Source organism: Mobula hypostoma, chromosome 7 (assembly GCF_963921235.1).
Source record: "Mobula hypostoma chromosome 7, sMobHyp1.1, whole genome shotgun sequence".
Lineage (NCBI taxonomy): Eukaryota > Metazoa > Chordata > Chondrichthyes > Myliobatiformes > Myliobatidae > Mobula > Mobula hypostoma.
The window spans coordinates 133,238,098-133,260,215 of NC_086103.1; the positions used below are offsets into that span (position 1 = coordinate 133,238,098).

A 22,118-nucleotide genomic window follows, 5' to 3' on the forward strand; every position below is an offset into this window, starting at 1 on the left:
TCAAAAAGGAAATAGTTCACAATGATTGATTCTGCTTCCATCAAGTAGGCAGGCAATGAGTTCCACATCGTAACTATAGGGTTAAAAAGCAATTTCTCCTTTGCCCAGAACTTTAAATCAGTATCTCCTAATACATGATGCACATACTAATAGGAACAGCTTCCCTCTATTAATTCTGTTTAATCAGTTCATGATCTTGTATACTACTATCTACTTGAACATTCTTTATTCCAAAGAGAACAATCCCAGTATCCCTATTGTAATCTTCTAGTTGAAATCCCTTATCCCTACAACCATTCTAATAAAATTTTTCTGCAAGCTCTCTAGGGCTCTCACATCCTTCCAGAAGTGTGGTGGCCAGAATTATTTACAATATTCGGTTTGTGACCTTTGCCAATGTTCTGTATAGGTTCAACAAAACTTCCCTGTTTTTGTGTTTTCTGCCTCTTTCGGTGCATCTCAAGAGCAAGTGTCCTTTCCATTTTACACATCTCCTACTACTTTCAAGACTTCATAAACATGTAGGCCCAAGTTTCTCAATTCCTACACAACTCTTCTGACAGTCTGGTGTAAATTTAGTGTAGTATTACCTTTAGATTATTTTTGATTTTGTACTCTTGTCATTGAAATACTTAAAATTGCAACTATCTAACCCTTGCACATAGAATTATAAACCATCCTCTTGGCCATGTGCCTGCAATTCAGTAACATCTCTTTTGTTTCTTTGCCAAAGTATATCACTTCAAAGTGAGCACCTTTTCTGTTGTAAATTCTTAACTGATTTTAGTCATAGTCATAGTCATACTTTATTGATCCCGGGGGAAATTGGTTTTCGTTACAGTTGCACCATAAATAATAAATAGTAATAAAACCATAAATAGTTAAATAGCGATATGTAAATTGTGCCAGGAAATAAATCCAGGGCCAGCCTATTTGCTCAGGGTGCCTGACCCTCCAAGGGAGGAGTTGTAAAGTTTGATAGCCACAGGCAGGAATGACTTCCTATGATGCTCTGTGTTGCATCTCAGTGGAATGAGTCTCTGGCTGAATGTACTCCTGTGCCCACCCAGTACATTATGTAGTGGATGGGAGACATTGTCCAAGATGGCATGCAACTTGGACAGCATCCTCTTTTCAGACACCACCGTGAGAGAGTCCAGTTCCATCCCCACAACATCACTGGCCTTACGAATGAGTTTGTTGATTCTGTTGGTGTCTGCTACCCTCAGCCTGCTGCCCCAGCACACAACAGCAAACATGATCGCACTGGCCACCACAGACTCGTAGAACATCCTCAGCATCGTCCGGCAGATGCTCAAGGACCTCAGTCTCCTCAGGAAATAGAGACGGCTCTGACCCTTCTTGTAGATAGCCTCAGTGTTCTTTGACCAGTCCAGTTTATTGTCAATTCGTATCTCCAGGTATTTGTTATCCTCCACCATGTCTACACTGACCCTCTGGATGGAAACAGGGGTCACCGGTGCCTTAGCTCTCCTCAGGTCTACCACCAGCTCCTTAGTCTTTTTCACATTAAGCTGCAGATAATTCTGCTCACACCATGTGACAAAGTTTCCTACCGTAGCCCTGTACTCAGCCTCATCTCCCTTGCTGATGCATCCAACTATGGCAGAGTCATCAGAAAACTTCTGAAGATGACAAGACTCTGTGCAGTAGTTGAAGTCCGAGGTGTAAATGGTGAAGAGAAAGGGAGACAGGAAATAGTTTTAGATGTTGTACTTCAATATTAAAACCTATATAAATGAAAATGTTGTAAACTTTTGTTTTGATTAGATTAGATTATGAGAACACTCAGTCCTCTTTTATTGTCATTTAGAAATGCATACATGCATTAAGAAATGATACAATGTTTCTCCGGAGTGATATCACAGAAAACAGGACAACCAAAGACTAACACTGACAGAACCACATAATTATAACATATAGTTACAGCAGTGCAAAGCAATACCATAATTTGATAAAGAACAGACCATAGGCACGGTAAAAATAGTCTCAAAGTCCCAAGTCGATTGACTCCCGAGTCCCCGATAGGTGGCAAAAGGGAGAATCTCACTGCCATAAACCTCCAGGCACCGTCAACTTGCCGATGCCTTGGAGGCAGCCAACTACAGCCGACACTGAGTTCGTCCGTCCGAAAACTTCGAGCCTCCGACTAGCCCCTCCGATACAGTCTCCCGAGCGCCATCCTCTGCCGAGCGCCTTCGACCTCGCCCCGGCCACTGAAACATGCAAAGCCGAAGATTTCAGGGCCTTCTGCTCTGGAGATTCCAGTTACCACACAGTAGCAGTGGCAGCAAAGCGGGCATTTCAGAAGTTTCCCAGATGTTCCTCCGTACTCTCACGTCTGTCTCCATCAAATCAGAATTGTGCACAGTGCCCTACTTGACACATAATAGATATTCATCACCGAAGAGCCCATGTGTGCTGCCGTGATACATGATTAACCAAAGACAGTGTATATTTTGCACTGAAAGCTTTGCGTTTTTTAATTATTATATTGAAATGTTACTTCCTTTATTATGCTAACATCTCCCACCACCCAGGCCTGGCTCCCTTCCCGCTGCTGTCATCAGGAAGAAGGTACCAGAGCCTCAGGACCGACACCACCAGGCTCAGAAACAGTTATTGCCCTTGAGCCATCAGGCTCTTGAACCAAAGGGATAACTTTACTCACCCCACCGCTGAATTGTTCCCACAACCTATGGACTCACTTTCAACGACTCTTCATTTCATGTTCTCGCTATTTATTACTTATTTATGTTTTTCTCTTTTGTATTTGCACAGTTTGTACATTGGTTGTCCTTTCAAGGGTGATCTTTCATCAATTGTGTTTCCTGGATTTACTATGTATGCCCGCAAGAAAATGAACCTCAGTGTTGTATATGATGACATATGGACTTTGACAATAAACTTACTTTTAACTTTGAACTTAATAACTTCCTTAACATATTTATTGAAGGTCTCATCACTGTTGATTAACAGGTTTATTTATATAGCAAATAATCCAGCATGATAATTTTCTAATAGGAAAAACACTTAATTTTAAACCATTTTCTTAATCTCTGGATGCTCTAAAGCAAGGGTTTCCAACCCTGGGACCACAGACCGCTTGCTTAATGGTATTGGTCCATGGCATTAAAAGGGTTGGGAACGCCTGTTCTAAAGCATTTACAGCCAGTGAAGTTACAAGGTTAGCATTTATTGCCTGTCCCTAAATGGTCCCAAGAAGGTTGTGGTATGCCACCAACTTGAGCAGTTGCAATCCTTCGGATGAAATTATTCTCACACAATATTGGTTGGGCAATTCCTGGATTTAGACCCAGTGACAATGAAAGACCACTGAGATCTTCCAAGTCAGTTGATGTATAACTTATGGAAATCTGCTGGTGTTATCACGCATATGCCACCCTTTTCCTACTCTTCAATGGAGATTGGTGTTTGAGGGCAGCCTGTATGAGTAACTGCACTGAACCTTGTAAAGGTACACCCCGCTGCCACTGCACCTGTGGAAAGAGTGAATATTCAAGGTGATAGATAGTGTGCTGATCGAGACAGCTTTGTCCTGGATGGTGAGCCTTTCTTTAATTGTTTGAGCTGCACCCAACCAGGTACATATTTTTCGGATTGAATTTCAATTGAATTTCAGATTCTCTTTGCACATTAACTTCACCCTTTAAAACTAATTACATTTCTGTTCTTGTCCAATTTCTGCAGCCTGTCTAATTTGTCTGCAATTGTGGCATCACGTCCATGCTTTTGGTACCTTAAACTAGACTAGGCAGATGTCTTAGTGTCCTGTGAAAATCAAAGTTAATGTTCATTTTGGGCAGGATTGAGGATACCATGGGCCTATTAGCACGGTCTAATGCAAAATCTTTCGAGGCATAGGAAGAAAATTTTCTATCAGGAACACAAAGGGTCAGGACGGAGTTTATCTTTAGAATGTTGTACTCATGATAAACATTTCCCATTGAAAAGTTCCAAGATTCAGAATTAAAATTGTTAACCAAGGCAAGTGCCTATCTTTTGTGCATATTCCACAACACCCATCCCCATTTCTTAAGTTTTGCACCTTTCTGACCAGTAAAAAAGTTAACCAATCATAGGCCTTTAAATGCTACCGTGTATGGATGTTTGACGAGAATAATCATTCATTTTTCACTGCCTTACTTGAGCTGTTGTTGATCTTTCTCCCAATTCCTTGTTCAGAGTTTCTAAGCTGGGTGTATGATTCGGTTTTGGAAAAATAATGTATAAATTGTGAACTTAACTATTCACTGACTTGTTTCTCATCAGTGGTGCTGAATCTTTGGAATTCTCAACTCCAGGAGTGGCAGAGGGTAGATTATTGAGGTCTTTTATGAGGAAGTAGACGCATATTTGAAAGATCAGTAAATTGAGGACTATGTGGAACTGGCTCCATTGTAAGCTTGTTGGGTTCTTCATGTGTGAATGCCCACTTGACTGAAAGAAGAATCTTTTTATGAGTGCATTTCTCAGCTCCTTGTTCAAGAAATGCAGCTAAAGTTTGTATTGTCATTGCTGCTGGTTGTGTCTGCATGTTGGCAAACAGCAGGGCTTCACACCTCAAATGGTTAAAAATACTTATTAGCTAAGAGACTTTCTTTATGGAATACTTTAAAATAAAATGTAAGCATGTGTAAAGTATTTTAACCTTGTTGTAACTCGTCCTTTAAAATTTCACTTGTAAAATGTTAACTGAAGTTCAAAGTAAATTTATTGTCAAAGTATACATACGTCACCATACACAATGCTGAGATTCATTTTCTTGTGTGCATTCACAGTAAATATATAAAACACAATAGAATCAATGAAAGGACGCCCCCAACAGGACAGACAAACAATCGGAAGCAGAAAACAGCAAACTCTGCAAATACAAAAAGAAAAGAAATAATAAATAAATAAGCGATAAATTTAGAGAACATGATGATGAGTCCAGAGGTTGTAGGAACAGTTCAGTGACAGGGCGAGTGAAGTTATCTGGTCTGGTTGAAGATCCTAATAAGCAGAAGGGAAGTAACTATTCCTGAACCTGGTGGTGTGAGTCCAGAAGCTCCTGTATGTCCTTGATGGCAGCAGTAAGAAGAGAGCATAGCCTGGAAGGTGGGGGTCCTTGATGATGGATCATGCTTTCCTGCAAAAGCGCTTTGTGTAGTTGTGCCCAGTGAAGGGAAGAGCTTGGCCTGTGATGGATTGGACCATAAGAAAGTAGAGGCGCTGTCGTGATTTCTTCATAATGGCACCTGCATGCTGGACCTGGAACAGATCCTCTGAAATGATAACACTGAGGAATTTAAGGTTGTTGACCCTCTCCATCTTTGATCCCCTGATGAGAATTGGCTCATGGACCTCTGCTTCCCACCCACTGAAGTTTAATAATCAGTTCCTTGGTCTTGCAGATATTCAGTGAGAAGCTGATGTTGTGGCACCACTCAGCCAGATTTTCAATCTCCCTCCTTTATGCTGATTCAGCTAGCGACAGTGGTGTTGTCAGCAAATTTGAATATGGCGTTGGAGCTATGTTTAGCCACAAGGCTTTAAGTATAAAGCCAGTAGAGTAGGTGGCTTATGGTACATCTGTGCTGATGGAGATTGTAGAGGAGATGTTGTAAATCTGAAATAATAGGTGAAAAAATCGAGGATCTAATTGCACTAAGAGGTACTGAGGCCAAGGTCTTGAAGCTTATTGATTATTTATGAGGGGTTGATAGTACCTTCACTGTCCAGATGTTCTAGGCTTGAGTGAAGAGCCAATGAAATGACATCTGCTGGTGACTTGTGACAGTAGGTAAATTGAAGCGGATCCAAGTTGCTTCTCAGGTAGGAGTTGATATGTTCCATCACCAACCTCTCAAAGCACTTCACCAAAGTTTATGTAAGTGCTACTGGACATTATTCATCGAGGCAGGTTACCACGTTCTTCTTGGGCATCAGTATAATTGAAGCCTGCTTGAAGCAGTTGAAAATTTCAGACTGCTGAAACGAGAGGTTAAAGATGTCAGTGAACACTCCAGCCAGTTGACACAGGTCTTTAGTACTCAGCCAGGTACCCAGCCTTGGCCAGGTGCTCTCTGTGGCCAATGCTGTCATGTTGGCCTTAGAGACTGAAATCACAGGGTTATCGGGGGTTTTGGGAGTTTGTAAGGTTACCTCCATGTGTTGGCGGTCAAAGTGAGCGTAAAAGGCACTTGAGCTCATGGGAGTGAAGTGTTGTTGTCACCTATGTTTTTTGATTTCACTTTGTAGGAGGTGATAGTATTCAAATCCTGCCACAGTTGTCGAACATACTTCAGTAATTTAAGTTTGTCCGGAATTGGCACTTCACATGTAAGATGGCTTTATGGAGATTATATCTCTTGTACTTGTTTGCCAGACCTGAATGCCACTCATCTGGCCCTCAGCAGATTGCAGATCTCATGATTCAACCAGGGCTTTTAGTTGGGGAAGACTGAATAATATTGTGGGGACACACTCATTTATGACTGTTTTTGGAAAGTCGGTGACAACTGTGGTGTTTGGTTCAAATCCTCTGATTCCTGATGAACACTGCCCAATCCACCAACTCAAAGTAATCCCATAGCCACTCCTCGGCTTCCCATGACCACCTCTTTGTCCTTATCTCCGGAGCCCTGCTCTTTAGCCTCTGCCTATGTGCAGGTCAGAGGAGGACAGCAAAGTGATCAGGTTTCTATGAATGCTAAGATTGACAAGATTGAGGCTGTTAAATTACCTTACCTTATTAACTGTTGTTAAAATCAACCAAGAGTGAGTAAAGGTTTTGTTTAGGTTTACTTTTTTTCCACAGGTCCATAACTCTTTTTGTGTGTTGACTAGAATTATAGTCTGACCAATTCTTTGGAAATGCAATTTGACTTTATTAATTGCTTCCATCATTTTGTAATTTTTCCTCCATTTATTTTGCTGTGGTAGTAGAATATTATTTTCTGAATTAGTGTACTGTACCTTATTTAGTTTTTCACTTGCTCATTTGAAAACATTAAACAAATGTTAGCAGCGTTTACGTCAATTTCTTTCCCTATTGAAGTGCTGCTCGCAAAATTGACAGTTGCATTTGGTGCTTATTCAACTATGTGCACACGAGTTCTGAAAAAGCTACATACAAATTTATTGTATGAAATTTATATCTCAAGTAAATCAAAATGTGATTTTTGTTTCCATGTTCTACAGCTGTCCAGTGGGGAGAAGATGGTCGTCCTTTCAATTTCCTGTTTTACACAGGAAAGCAATCATACTATTCACTTATGCACGTAAGTATTCAAATGATTCAGATACAAACTAAATAACTTGCTACACATTAAAAATTGGCTTTAAAGTTTAAGTGAAATTTAAGTTTTTGAACTGAATTTCTTTTGGCAAAACTAAATTAATTTTGCAATCAAATGCATGTACAAGCTGGCCATTTTTGAAATAGTTTAAACTGACTTTGTCATCAAAGCTTATCCAGACCATTCAAAAGTTCTCTTCCTTCAGTTTCACTTTGTTTAAAACTTGGCTGCTCATGGCCTGAATCATGTCCCACTTTTTTCTGAATAAAGTTTGATTTGCTCTATATTGATGCTTATTGTGATATATTACTAAGTTATAATTTTAATCTTTAGCATATTTTATGTGTCTCAAGTACTTGCTTGTAAATTCTTTTTAACCCAGATCTGTTTCCTCCTTCCACTCCATTGTATCCACCAATGCTACCTCTGTACCAATGCCAGCATCATTACCATCATGCCAATATGAACTGAAACTCTTACACCTTGCAAAGGGATATCATTAACTACCTGGCTTTACTACAGCATTCTCTATTTTAATGCTTTAATGTTCATCTAAACTTGGAAAAATAGTTTTATCTGTCCAAAAATCATTGTGTATCAAAGTACAATGTTTAATTCACTTTAAGTATGTTGTTCTTTATTTGCAAAATTGAGTGCTGAAAAACCAAATATCATCGTGTGCTGCAATTCTGTGTTTGAAAAGTAGCTTAATAAGTTGTCTTTGAACATTAGAAGCAAAATTTGTTTGCTTCTGTTGTTGCTACTCTTCAGACATTATCAATGTCCGTATTTCTGTCAAGGGACTTGCGTTATACATTTACTCAATTAACTAAGCAATCAAATGCTAAGCCATTCAGCAAACTGACATATCTGGCAAATTGTCTTTCTGAGCCACTGGATTCACTAAAATTACATAAGCTAGGTGTAAAATATCAAGTCCTTTTCTATCCTTGTGAAAACAGTGTGGTCTATCTTCAAACCCTTTCCTCATTAAACTTGTATTTTGGTTTAAACTGGAAGAGTAAATTGCAATTTTTTTACCTGTATTTTCTGGAGGGGAATAAATCTACATTTGTAGATTGTCATAGCAGTAGCAATGCAGTATTTTGCCAGTGAGTATATATGAATTTTGGTGTATTTACAGCTGATACACTTGTTGTATAGTATTTAACATTAAATTGTGTCTCCTTTACCAATACTTCCCCTATACAGATTTGCAAGAGTTAATAATATGGACAATATGTTTATTTATGTGCACTTAATAAACTTAAGAGGCAGTTTATTTCACCTAAGAGCAGTGACATAACAAAATATGTTGAATGAAGTCTGATCATTCACATATAGCACTCTCCCTACCACCTGAATCTATCTGTCTCTCTATCTCTCCCTCTCTCTCTCTCCCTCACTGTTTCTCTGTCTCTCTCTGCCTCTGCCTTTATCTTTCTCTCCTCCTCCCCCTCCTCCTCCCCTACCCCTCTAACCCCCTCCCCCTCCCCATCTGTGTGTGTGTGCCTCAAGTCTCTGTCTCCCTCTGTCTTTCTTTCTCTTTCTTCCCCCCACCTCCTTAGCTTGGTCTCCCTCCATGTCTGCCTGTCTTCCCACCTCCTCCCATTCTCTGTTTGTCTAAGTTGCAGGTAATTATTAAAGTAAAACATACCTAAATAACCTGTAATTTTTCTTTGTAACTATTGAAGGATATAGGTGAAATTAAATTGCCCATCTATCTGATGCTTTATTGTTCACTTGTGCATATGGGAAGCAACCCCACTATTATTACAAATGCTGATTCAGTACCAAAACTAACTATTACTCTTGAGTCTTGCACCAAATCTTCCAACAGATGCAATATTTTCCTTTGGAAATATGAATGAAAGAATCTGCCAGTATTAGCATCTGTTTTCTTCTGGAGTCCAAAAGCATTAGTGCAATCTCATTAATCACCTTGGAATTCACTGAGTGTTGTTTAATGTAATACATTGGCATGAATCTCTTGGCTCTTTTGTAAGAAGTTATGAAACAGTGATCACTAATACATATCACAGAGTTGTAAACAGACACCGTCAACTTGCTGTGTAACTCTTTTCTTCCTTGGATTTTAATGCCTATAACACCAACAATAATATAAAGACATATTTTACCTTGACCCTTTATCATCCCTTTCTTAGTATATTATTCTTTTCTTCCCTCCCTAGTCATGGCTTCATTGCCCTTTTGTGCTCTTGCATACACCCAATATGAATATGGAGTCTGAAGAAAAAAACATATTTATAAGCTAATTGACCTATACTCATTGTCCCATTTTAATATCTCTTCCAAATGCCAGTTACTTTTTGTATAATATATTGCTTATGCCTGATGTGTGCTTTCATGTTGCGTTTGAAATACCTCATCTATTGATTCATATCTCCTCCTATCAGCACTCTAACAATGAGTTAACATATGTAGACAACAAATATATATTCTACAAGCTAAGATATTCGGAAATGTATTATTCTACATTGTCCTTGCATTTGTTTCCAAATCTTATTTGCATATTTAGTTAGAACCATTTTATGATTGGTCAATAGAATGCTTGAAATGCTCTTTGGAAAATATCTGTTTGGAAAGTATTTATTATACAAGCACAAAGGATTGACTATTAAATGTTGTTATTTTTGATTAGTGAATGTTGTACAGGAGAAGAAAATGGGAGCATAGAATAATGTTTGTTTTACAGATCATTCTTAAATGAAGATAACAAAACATTAGGAAAATGTTGGACAACTCTTTACAATTCCATTTTTCAATGTACAGTACATTGTATAGTTACTTTAAATATAATCTATGATTGGAAATATCTACAGAAAATCCTTTTGGTTGAAGTGTTAAACACCTGACTAGCTTTATGATTTTAACGTTACTTGCAATTTGAGCTACTTCAAAATTTTATCATGCAAAAATAGAGTGCAAACCTGTGGAGCCAAAATCTGCTGAGTAAACCTTAGCCATTAATGATTATATCCAATTATTTTAAACTGTTTTTGTAAGGGTTAGTAACTGAAAGCACATAAATGAAATTAGTTGAAGTTCATTGATGGTAAAGATCTGCAGCATTACGTTGGATGATGACTGTCAAATTCCATTTAACATATTAACATTCAAAATCTTACAGAAATCTGTCTGAAGGATGTATTATAACATAGGTTTTGAACCTTTAGGCACAGTAGGAATTCACTTTGGGTCTTCTGTAGTTTCCAAAGAGAGCTACAAGACAAAATCTTGGCTTGTCAGGCACATTAATTTCTTGAAACCCTTTCACTCTTCATTGACCTTGGGCAAATGAGCTTATTGCCCTAGCTGAAATGAAATGAATGATAAATGCAGAAAGTGCCTTTGCTGAGTAATGGGACTGCAGTGAAGGCTTCTCTGCAGAGTTTTATTCCTCTACAGCCTGAGGCAGCTCAAGGTCCCCTGCTGTTCATTTAAATAGGTATGTCAAATCTGCCTTGAAATGCTGCCTGTTTGATCTGTGGTAATATTTGTGAAGGTTCCATATGGACTTGAACCCCTGCAGTGGCAAGAAATAATGTACAATGCTTCATAGTGCAGACACAAATTTTCTCTGAAGAGGATGCAAGACCACATTTTAGCTGTCGGAGAGGATGATGTAGCTGAAATGTGGTGCTGTCAGCTCCTCGCATGGATGGGCAGAACACGGTGCATATCTGGAAAATGATGCTTAACTTTCCATTCAATCATCATTTAAACTTTCAAACAGTGTCCTAGATTATCTGTTTTCTCAGATTTCCGTGAACTTTTTCATTTAAAAAAAAATTTTGAACTGATGTACTCTGTGTAAGATGGAATGTTTGAAACCAAATGTATTTGAAGAGAATTGAGTTACATTAATTGAAGTGCTTTTCTTCGAATTATACATTCAATCCCTCATTATTATTCTGAATTTGAAAGAACTATCACTAATTAATCACCAATAGTTCTAATGTATTTTATACACATAATGTCTGATTATAGGATGCTTTTTTAATAATTGAGGATTATACTCCTTTATGGATAGAATCCACTTTGCAATTCAGGGAAAAGCTCTTCCTCCACTAGGAGGAGGCAGTTGAGAGGTATCCTTGTAATGACTTTCCCTGTGGCAGTAAGCAGGGAGACCCCTCTGTATAATTACTGCAATTGGACATCTTTTTTGAAGTTTGCCACAATAGTGTCTTTCAGATCCCCAGCATAAGGTTTACTTCCCAAGTGAAAATGTTTATTGATTCACAAGGATGTCACTATAATGTTACTTCATCTACCAAGTAACCTACAAACTATATACCTTGTGACTTCCTCCTGATCTGGCAGCTTTGGTACCTGTACTTTTCCTTATTCTCAGGATTAGATGATGCGATTGCTACCTGAGCCTTAAGCTTAATAATTCTGCCATCTGTTTGCCCTATAAACCTCATCATTGCTGTAACTTTATTTCACAATGCACAAAATGTCTTTATTTCTGAATTTTGTTAACCTATTGTTTACAATGATCATGAAAAGACTTTACTGAGGCTTATGCAGCCATATTCAGCTAGAAGTCCCAAATTCATCTTGGCCTTTTCCTTAAACCCCAGTATTTTCTAATCTGGTCTTTGGCCAATTCATTTTTTTTCCATGTGATATCAGGAAATAAGTTGACATTAGCAGTACAGTACAAAACTATCTGCCTTCATTATATGTAAAACCAGTAGGTTTGTAGTGTTTATTTGTGGGTTATACTGAAATACGGTGCCTTGGAAAAGTATTCAGCCCCTACAACTACATTCAGTATAACTGTCTCATTTTCAAAATAAAACATATTGAGGTAGGATTTCTTTTGAGCTAATCTGCAAAACATTGTGCATCATGTCAAATCAAAAGAAAAATTTGAAAACCTGTCAACAATTTATTAAAAATTAAAAATCAAAATTGTGAGGCTGAAACGGTATTCATCCCCATTGCAATTACTATACTAACTTTCCTCAGGTATATTACTGTATATTACCTTACCAACTCACCTGATATGTTGATGTAGAAAACTGGAGGATCGCTTGAATAAGTACCTCCTCTATCTGTAAGGACCAACAGTATGGTAGATTTTCAACAGACCAAACCAAAATGAAGACAAAAGAGCATTCAAGGCAAGTTAGTGAAATGATAATAGAGAAGTACAAATCTGTGGAAGGATACAAGACCATCTCAAAAACATTGAACGTAGTACCTTGCGGCTCAGTACTGTCCATCGTGAAAAAGCGGAAAAAATATGAAACTGCAGCCACACTGCTTAGTTCAGCTGCCCTTCTAAACTTAGTCGCCAGAGAAGAAGGGCACTTGTATGAGAGGCTACCATAACATTCAATGGTAGCTCTGTGTGAGCTGCAGAAGTCAGTGGCTACAACTGGAAATGAAGTTCATGGCTCCACAGTCTGTAAGGCCTTGCAGAAAATGGTTTAAAAAAAAGCATATCCTTGCCTGTAAAGACTTTGCAAAGTGTCACTTAGATAATATTGTAAATACGTGGAAGAAGGTCTTGAGAGAAAGATGTGGATGACTTTTTGGCCTCAATACTGCCCATCAGCCAGGGAACACCATCTCTACTGTAAACTGTGGTGTTGATAGCATCATGCTATGGGGATGCTTTTCAGCAGCAAGGACTGGCTATCTGGTCAGGATTAATGGGAAGGTGAATGCTGCTGATACAGAAATATCCAGGGTAAAAACCAAGCCTCTGGCAGTAACTTAAACTGGGGAGGAGGTCCATCTTTCAGCAGGGCAATCACTCAAACCACACTGCCAGAGCAACCATGGAGTGGCTTCAAAACTGATGTCCTTGAGTGGTCCAGTCAGAGTCCTGGTCTTAACCCAATCGAGCATCTCGGGCAAACTGTCAAGATCACTCCCCAACTAACCCGGCACAACTTGAGAAATGTTGCAAAGAGGAAAGACGAACTTGCTCCATCACTTTGTGCAAAGTTATTAGAAACTTATCCAAAAAGGCTACTGGCTGTAACAGCTCCAAGAGGGGGTTTAACTAAGTTCTGAGCAAAGGCAGATTAATACTTTTGAACTGCTGACATTTCAGTTTTTGAATATTTAGTTTTTAATGCCTTAGAGTTTTCCCTTTTATTTAGGTCTATTGTGAAAAAAGGAACATGTGATTCACAGAAAAAAATTCTTATTTAACTTATCAAAATCCCGTGTTATATTTATGTGAGCAAAGGGTTGAGGGCTGAATACTTTTCCAAGGCACTGTAGGTGGTTTCATAGATATTGAAGATTATCAAAATTTACCAGAGAATCAGGACTAGCTTGGTGGGTGGGCTAAGTATTGGCAAATGGCTTTAAATTTGGATAATGTGGGGTGTTGTATTTCAGGATATCAAATAAGGTGGAACTAGATCATTGTGGAAATATTTAGCATATGATAGCACCATCCAAGAGTCTGATAGCAACAGGATAAAAGGTACCCCTGAGTCTGGTGGCACATGCTTTCAATCAAGTTCCCAGGTGTAAATATGGTAAACAATTTTTTCTGGTCCAGCCCTATTGAATCTACTGCCAAGAGAGGACACCATTGCCAGTACTTCCTCAAGAGACTAAAGAAATTAGCCTGTCCCTGTAAACTCTTTAACAGTTTTATCGATGTACCATAGCAAGCATCCTATCCAGTTGAATGCAGCTTGGTATGGCAACTGCTTTGCCCAGACTGCAAGAAATTGCGGGGAATTATGATCATGACCCAATCCATTATGCAAACATTGACTTAGTTTACACTCCCTACTGCCCGGGGTCCGGAATACAGGCTACTTTTATCAAAGTCCTCACCTACCTGGTCATTCTGTCTCCTGTTTCCCATCAAGCAGAAGAATCAAAAGCTTGAAAGCATGTGCCACCAGACTCAAAGGCAGCTATTATCCTGATGTTATCAGACTTGTGAATGGTGCTTTCATAAGCTAAATATGTATTCTTGATTTCCAAATCTACCTTATTGCAGCCCATGCACTTAACTTGCTCAGCCACACTGCACTTCCTCTGTAGCTGCAGCATGTATTCTGCATTCTATTTTCTTCTTGCTGCCACAATGTACTTGTGTAAGGCCTGATCTGCCAAGATGGTACGCAAACTTCAGTGAATAAGACAATAAGCAAATGCCAGTATTAAACCCATGTCAGAATTGATGCCACTCCCTCCATTTCTATTTGCTGATGAGCATGGCTTGCTATATAATAGCTTTACTTTTTTTTCCTGATGGTATGTCCCCAAAATACAATGTCACCTTTTTATAGGAATGTAATCTCAGCAATTCATTAAAAAAAGTTCATCTAATCTTTTCCAGGATACTTATGAACAATTCCTAAATATCCAAATGTATGAAGATAAATTGAGGGCAAAAGGTCTCTTCTTTCAGGATACCAAACCAATGTAAGTTACTAATTGCAAGAATAAATGTGAACTGGAGAGCAATTTTAAATGACAATCCAATAAACTGATGTACTACACTGTCTACTTAACTGTATGGAAAAGATTCGCGCACTATTTTGAAGAAGAGTGAGAAGTATAGTATTTATACTGTAATTAACCAGCTTATATTGTTTTACTATATTGTTGTCTTTAGGAATTAACTCAGTATAAAATCACTGCCATGGTTTTTAAAACTGTGATTATACTTAAGATATTGCATTTCTTGTAAAGTCCTTCACTCATCTGGGAGAATGAGGTGATAGATAAAGAATTACGGAGGTTGGGAAATATCCTATATAAATTTAGTGTAAGATCATGGAAGCCATTGTCTGCGGAGTTTAGCACCAAATTTAAAAAGAGAGTAGGGTCTGTCAGGACTTTCTGCGGAGTTTGAGGTTGTTTAGGTTATTAGGCACAGCAAGGTCCAATAAAAAGAAGTGAGGTTTAATCTGAGTGGCCATTGTTGAAGTGGGCCAACATTAGAGTGGGAAGATGAGGCTTTGACTCAAGAGGTTTCAGTGAAAAGAGGCAGAGGCAGGACTGAGGTTTTCGTCAAGTTTCTCTTTCTTTCTTTATTAGTGCTTAGCTAAAATAATGAGAATGGATCCCGGGTCAGCGGTGTGTACTTCATGTAAGATTAGGGAGATCTGGGAGACCTCTAGACTTCTGATCGTTTCAGCTGCAAGTAATGTATCTGGCTGTAGCTCCTTACAGACCGTGTTAAGGAATTGGACATGCCTTTTAGGGAACTGGTATTGCAGCTGAATAGCCTTCCCTCATCTTGGAGAACGAGGAGGTGATAGATAAAAGTTACAGGGTGAGTGTCAGGAGATGGAAATTGAAATGCAATAAGCGGTGCAGAGTACCCTTGTGGCCATTCCCTAACAAGTATACTACTTTGGATACTATTGGGTGGGAATGACCTAGCAGGAGAAAACTACAGCAGTCAGGTTTCTGACACTGAGTCTAGCTCTGTGACTCAAAAGGGAAGTGGTTAGAAGAGGTGAGTACTAGTGATAAGGGATTAATTTGTTAGGAGAACAGACATAAGGTTCCGTGGATGAGAACGGGATTCTTGGATCCAAGATGCCAAGGTCGGGAGAATGTCGGATTGTGTCCTTGGCATTCTTAAAGGGGCGGGGGTGGAGCAGCCATAGGTCATGGTCCATGTTGTACCAATGATGTAGGCATGGTCCATGTTGTACCAATGATGTAGGTCATGGTCCATGTTGTACCAATGATGTAGGTCATGGTCCATGTTGTACCAATGATGTAGGCATGGTCCATGTTGTACCAATGATGTAGGTCATGGTCCATGTTGTACCAACGATGTAGGTCATGGTCCATGTTGTACCAACGATGCAGGTCATGGTCCATGTTGTACCAATGATGTAGGTCATGGTCCATGTTGTACCAATGATGTAGGCATGGTCCATGTTGTACCAATGATGTAGGTCATGGCCCATGTTGTACCAATGATGTGGTCATGGTCCATGTTGTACCAATGATGTAGGTCATGGTCCATGTTGTACCAATGATGTAGGCATGGTCCATGTTGTACCAATGATGTAGGTCATGGTCCATGTTGTACCAATGATGTAGGTCATGGTCCATGTTGTACCAATGATGTAGGCATGGTCCATGTTGTACCAACGATGTAGGTCATGGTCCATGTTGTACCAACGATGTAGGTCATGGTCCATGTTGTACCAACGATGTAGGTCATGGTCCATGTTGTACCAATGATGTAGGCATGGTCCATGTTGTACCAATGATGTAGGTCATGGTCCATGTTGTACCAACGATGTAGGTCATGGTCCATGTTGTACCAATGATGTGGTCATGGTCCATGTTGTACCAGTGATGTAAGTCATGGTCCATGTTGTACCAATGATGTAGGTCATGGTCCATGTTGTACCAATGATGTGGTCATGGTCCATGTTGTACCAATGATGTAGGTCATGGTCCATGTTGTACCAATGATGTAGGCATGGTCCATGTTGTACCAATGATGTAGGTCATGGTCCATGTTGTACCAATGATGTAGGTCATGGTCCATGTTGTACCAATGATGTAGGCATGGTCCGTGTTGTACCAACGATGTAGGTCATGGTCCATGTTGTACCAATGATGTAGGCATGGTCCATGTTGTACCAATGATGTAGGTCATGGTCCATGTTGTACCAACGATGTAGGTCATGGTCCCTGTTGTACCAGTGATGTGGTCATGGTCCATGTTGTACCAGTGATGTAAGTCATGGTCCATGTTGTACCAATGATGTGGTCATGGTCCATGTTGTACCAATGATGTAGGTCATGGTCCATGTTGCACCAATGATGTAGGTCATGGCCCATGTTGTATCAATGATGTAGGTCATGGTCCATGTTGTACCAGTGATGTAGGCATGATGTAGACATGGTCCATGTTGTACCAATGATGTAGGCATGGTCTGTGTTGTACCAATGATGTAGGCAGGAAGGGTGACAAAATCCTGCAAATTGAGTTCAGGAAGTTTGATGCTAAGTTAAAGGAACAGAAATTTCAGGGTAGTGACCTCAGGATTGCTACCCCTGCCACTTGCTAGTGAAGATAGATTTTGGAATATAATACACTTTGATACATGGCTAAGGAGTTAGTGCAAGAGTAAGTTCTTCAAATTTTTGGATCATTGGGTTCTCTTCCAGGGTAGATGGGACTTATAAACAGGATGGTTTGCACCTGAACTGCAAGGGGACCAATATCCTTGAGGGAAGGTTTGCTAGTTCCACTCTGGCGGGGTGGGGGGGAGGAGTTAAACTAGAGTTGCAGGAGGTGTGGGAACCAGAGTGCCAGGACAGATAGTGGAGTGGTTGTGGGGAAAGTTAGATGTTATGTCCACATACAAGAGAGGAATCAAAAGGTTGAGCATAGGGGCACTAATGTTCTGAGTTGCATCTGATTCAGCGCAGGGAGCATTCTAGGTAAGGCAGATGAGCTTAGAGATGGATCAGCACGTGGAATTATGATTTTATAGCCATTAGTGAGGCTTGGTTGCAGGACTGGCAGCTCGATGTTCTGGTGTTGCATTGTTTTGCACATGATCGAGGGGAAGGTATTAAACAGGGTAGGGTGGCTTAACTCGACAGGAAAAACGGTATGGCATTGCTGAGACTGGACAGACTGGAGGACTCATCTACTGAGGCTTTATGGGACTGAGGAATAAGAAAGAATGATAAGGTTAATGGGATTATGTTATAGAACACCCAATAGTCAGCAGGATTTTAAGGAGCAAATTTGCAGACATTTGCAAGAAACACAAGGCTGTGATAGTAGGTGATTTTAACATTCCACATAGTGACTGGGACTCCCATACCGTAAAAGTGCTGGATGGGATAGAGTTTGTCAAATGTGTTCAGGACAGTTGCTTTAAGTAGTATATGGAGATCCCAACAGAGAAGATATGCAGTTACAAAGAAAGCACAACAGCAGCTCTATTTCATTCGGAGAATGAAGGGAGATTTGATAGGGGTATACAAAATTATAAGGGGTATCGACAGGATAAATACAGGCAGGCCTTTTCTACCAAGGTTGGGTGAGACTAGAACTAGAGGTCATAGATAAGGGTAAAAGGTGAAATACTTAAGGGGAGCCTGAGAGGGATCTTCAGTCAGAGGGTGGTGCGAGTGTAGAATGAGCTGCTAGCAAAAGTGGTGGGTCCAATTGTAACACTTATAAGAAATGTGGATAGGTACAAGGATGCGAACAGTGTGGAGGGCTATCGTCCGGGTGTGGGTCGATGGGACTAGGCAGAATAATAGTTCAGCACAGACTAGATGGGATGAAGGTCGTGTTTCTGTGCTGTAGTACTCTATGACTCTATTTCTTTCTTAACAATCTTAAAGTTAAGAATGCTGATAACTGTGGTAGGAATAATTGATCACATTTAAACTAACAATACATAAAATATCAAGCATGTTTTAACACCCTAAATAAAACTAGTAGATAACAGTTTATTTAGGTGAATTAAAAACTAACATTTTGGATGGAAAATACATTTTGTTTGAATAATCGGTGCTTTAAGTTATAAATTATATTTTCGACTTAAATGGACATCTGTCGTAAATAATTATGTGGAGTTGTGTGAATAATTAATTTTATACTAATTGACATTTAAATTTATTTGCCTTGAAAAATATAAATGTTCAATTTTTCAGTCCATCAGATTCATTTGTATCTAATCATCTGATGTTTTGCCTGTCTATTTATGATTTTTTATAGAGCTTTACAATTGGTAAAATCCATTAAATATTTAAACTGCAATGTTAACTATTGAAACTATTAATGTCCCATTTTAAATTGTAAGTTGACTAACAGTTTGCTGTACAATAGTGTATGTACAATGTACTTTTTGAAAGAGCATTCAATGTAGAAGCAAAATTGTATTAAAATTTTTCTTATGGTACTTGTAATACCAGAAATGTGTAATTCTAGAAAATTATTCACACCAATTTGTTTAATTAATATTTGTTGATTTAATGGTTTTCAATGTGGGGAAAAAATAAGACGTAAGAAATATGAGCAGGAGTGAGCCAGTCAGACCACTCTGAGCCCACTCTGCTTTTCAAAGCTTACAGGAAAGTGATCAGTTCCAGGCACTGAGGAAACAAAATCAAATTGACATCTTAACTGTACATTCTTTTTGAACATCATTTTTATGACAAGATCCTGCTGGACATTAAGAACTTAAAGTCCTGTGGGTCTACCCCATTAGCAAGTTGCTCATTGGCAATGAAAGTGAAGGAGCTGGACTTGATCCAGATTATGCTGCTGGCCTGCATCAGAGAGGCATTGAAGGAGTCAGTGCACAAAGACGGTGTGCAGTCTTAACAGCAAGTGATCATCTTTGTCATTTTCTTGTGATGGCATTGAACATTGTTAATGTGGAATCCTGCAAATGCAATTGACTGATTTATTGGCAGACAGCAGGAGAGCTTCATGGCCTCTGTCATTGGAGAGGACTAGGCCTCAAGCCACAGTGTCGCCTGTTACAGCCACCTAGGAGAGAGGTGTCAGTATTGGTGTTCTCCACCAAAGGTGGTATGGTGCAGCATCCAAGCTAAAGTCAGTGTTGCCCACCACCAGTGTTCACTCAGCAGAAGGCAAGCTGTATTGTTTTCAACTGCAGGCTACTGCAACAATCATGGAATCAGGGTCTTCGAATATATTTTTTTGTTAAACTTTTTTAGTGATATTTTATGTGTGCTTGCAATCTTATCTGTGCTATGTGTGATTGTTGGTACTGTGTTTTACACCTCGGCTTTGGATGAATGTTGTTTCGTTTGGTTGTATTCATAGGTATTCTCGTATACTGGAATGACGGGGCCCGCTGGTGGCGCAGTGACATCAGCACTGGACCCGGGAGCGGAGGTTCCCGGGTTTGAACCCAGTCGGGTCCGGTTCCCAAGTACGCTTTCCATCCGTGCCGGGTTGAGTGTCGAGATCACAACTCGACCTCCTAAAGTAAAGGGAAAAATACTGCGAAATGTCTGTGTGAGGAGTGGCTCGCCACACAGTCCCTCTCTCACTCCGCGCCTTGTAAAGGCATGAAAAAGACATCGTCCTGCCAGCATCACACACGCCAAAAAAACGTATACTGGACAATGACAATTAAACTTGAACTTGATCTGTCTCTAATCCCTTAGTTCCACATCCAACAGTTAAAGTAACTTTTCTTTTTAATCCCAATCCCTTTTGCAAGAATCAAATCCTTTCTGGTAAAAGGACAAATGAAGTGAAAATTTGACGTGCTTAATTATTGGTAGTTAACTCTAATTTGACAAATTTAGTTGGGTGAGGAATGTTGAAAGAAGCTATTTTTGATCCTATCAGTTTGGTCAAGTTTCAATTATCCTGTCCCAGAAGTATTTTGGCAGTATTCAAACCAATGGGTGTACTGTGGAGTTAAATGTAATATTTCATTTGTAGCACAATGCTGATTGTCTATTTTATGACTACTAAGATGTTTAGTTGGCTTACTGGTTCCCTTTTGTACTGAGCACATTTTTGTTGCTTTCTCTTTCATGGAAATACGATGATAATAACAGAGATGAGACTTTAACTTGATAAAAAAAAATTTCTACATATTAACTTCTGGCGAATGTGAAGTAATATTCCACTATCTACTTGCCAACCAAACATGAATCAGATACAAGACCTCAAGGACGTGTAATTTATCTACTAAAGAACCTATATTAGGTTGCACAGACTTATTCTGTTGAATGTGAATCATTAAATTGTTTTTACAAATAACAATTATACAGCATAGTCCATGGTTATAGGATGTTATGATTCTGCTTAGGGGGTCACTCAGCCCATCGTGCTGTGTCAGCTTTTCAGTAAAATAATTCATGCATCTATTCATTCCCATTAGCCCTATTAAGACTTCCAGTGTTCTCACAATTTATTCCTCTAATTACCACCTTGTACACATGAGCAGGCTACTACCAATGAAATCATTTGTTATTTTTCCAATTTTTCCCCCCTGGTTTTACAGTTCCTGCACCCTTTTTCTCATTGTACATATCTCCCTTACATTTAATGAGCTTTCATTAATAGCATCTTTATTATTTGCCTCTATTATACTCTCATTTCTCACCATGATCTGGGTATAAAAGTGTTATCTTCTGAATTCACTGTCAGTTTTCTAGATGGTTATCTTGTATGGATGACGTCTAATTTCAAGCTTCCTATGAATGGAAGCTCTTCTCGGTGTTTTAAATGGTTAAGATCTTACTTAGGTCATGTTTACTCTTTTTTTTGAGGAAAAAAAGCAATTCATCTTACCCTATCCTTGTGGCTATAATTTGGTAGCTTTAATATCGTTCTTTGTATTTGCACTGTTATTTAAATAATAGAGGCTAGAATTTCGGTACAAATCCAGCATAATTCTCTCCTTTCAATTCTCTCCCTACAGAAATTAGCCTTATTGCTGGATGAAATGTGCCGTAATATAAATTAAATGTTCTACTAAAATGAGTAAACTTTGAACCCCAGTATTGTCTTTAACAGGCTCCCAGTAGAACAGCAAACAGCAAACGGCTGTGCTGTGGAAAGGATACAAGTGTACTTCCAGAACCGACTATATAATTTGGTAGCTAAGACATTAGAAACATATGCTTAATTATGATTAATGGAATTTAAGTTTGCTGGTTTGTAATCATTGATTATATCAGATCAAATTGTTTGAGAATTTTCCCTTGGATTTTCATCAGCTTGCATTAGAATAACCTGGTTTACTTTTGAATGAAGAAAACATAGCAGAAAATACTTCTGGAATA

General features: G+C 39.1%; 1 protein-coding gene across 1 annotated transcript in view; it reads left to right on the forward strand.

Moving 5' to 3' along the window:
- The window catches only part of mrps9 (mitochondrial ribosomal protein S9), a 71,040-nt gene that overhangs the window by 32,440 nt on the left and 16,482 nt on the right, over nucleotides 1–22,118 (forward strand). The window contains exons 6-7 of the mRNA XM_063054900.1: nucleotides 7,228–7,307; nucleotides 14,677–14,762. Coding sequence (XP_062910970.1) covers nucleotides 7,228–7,307; nucleotides 14,677–14,762 — 166 coding nt within the window. The remainder of the gene's footprint in view (nucleotides 1–7,227; nucleotides 7,308–14,676; nucleotides 14,763–22,118) is intronic.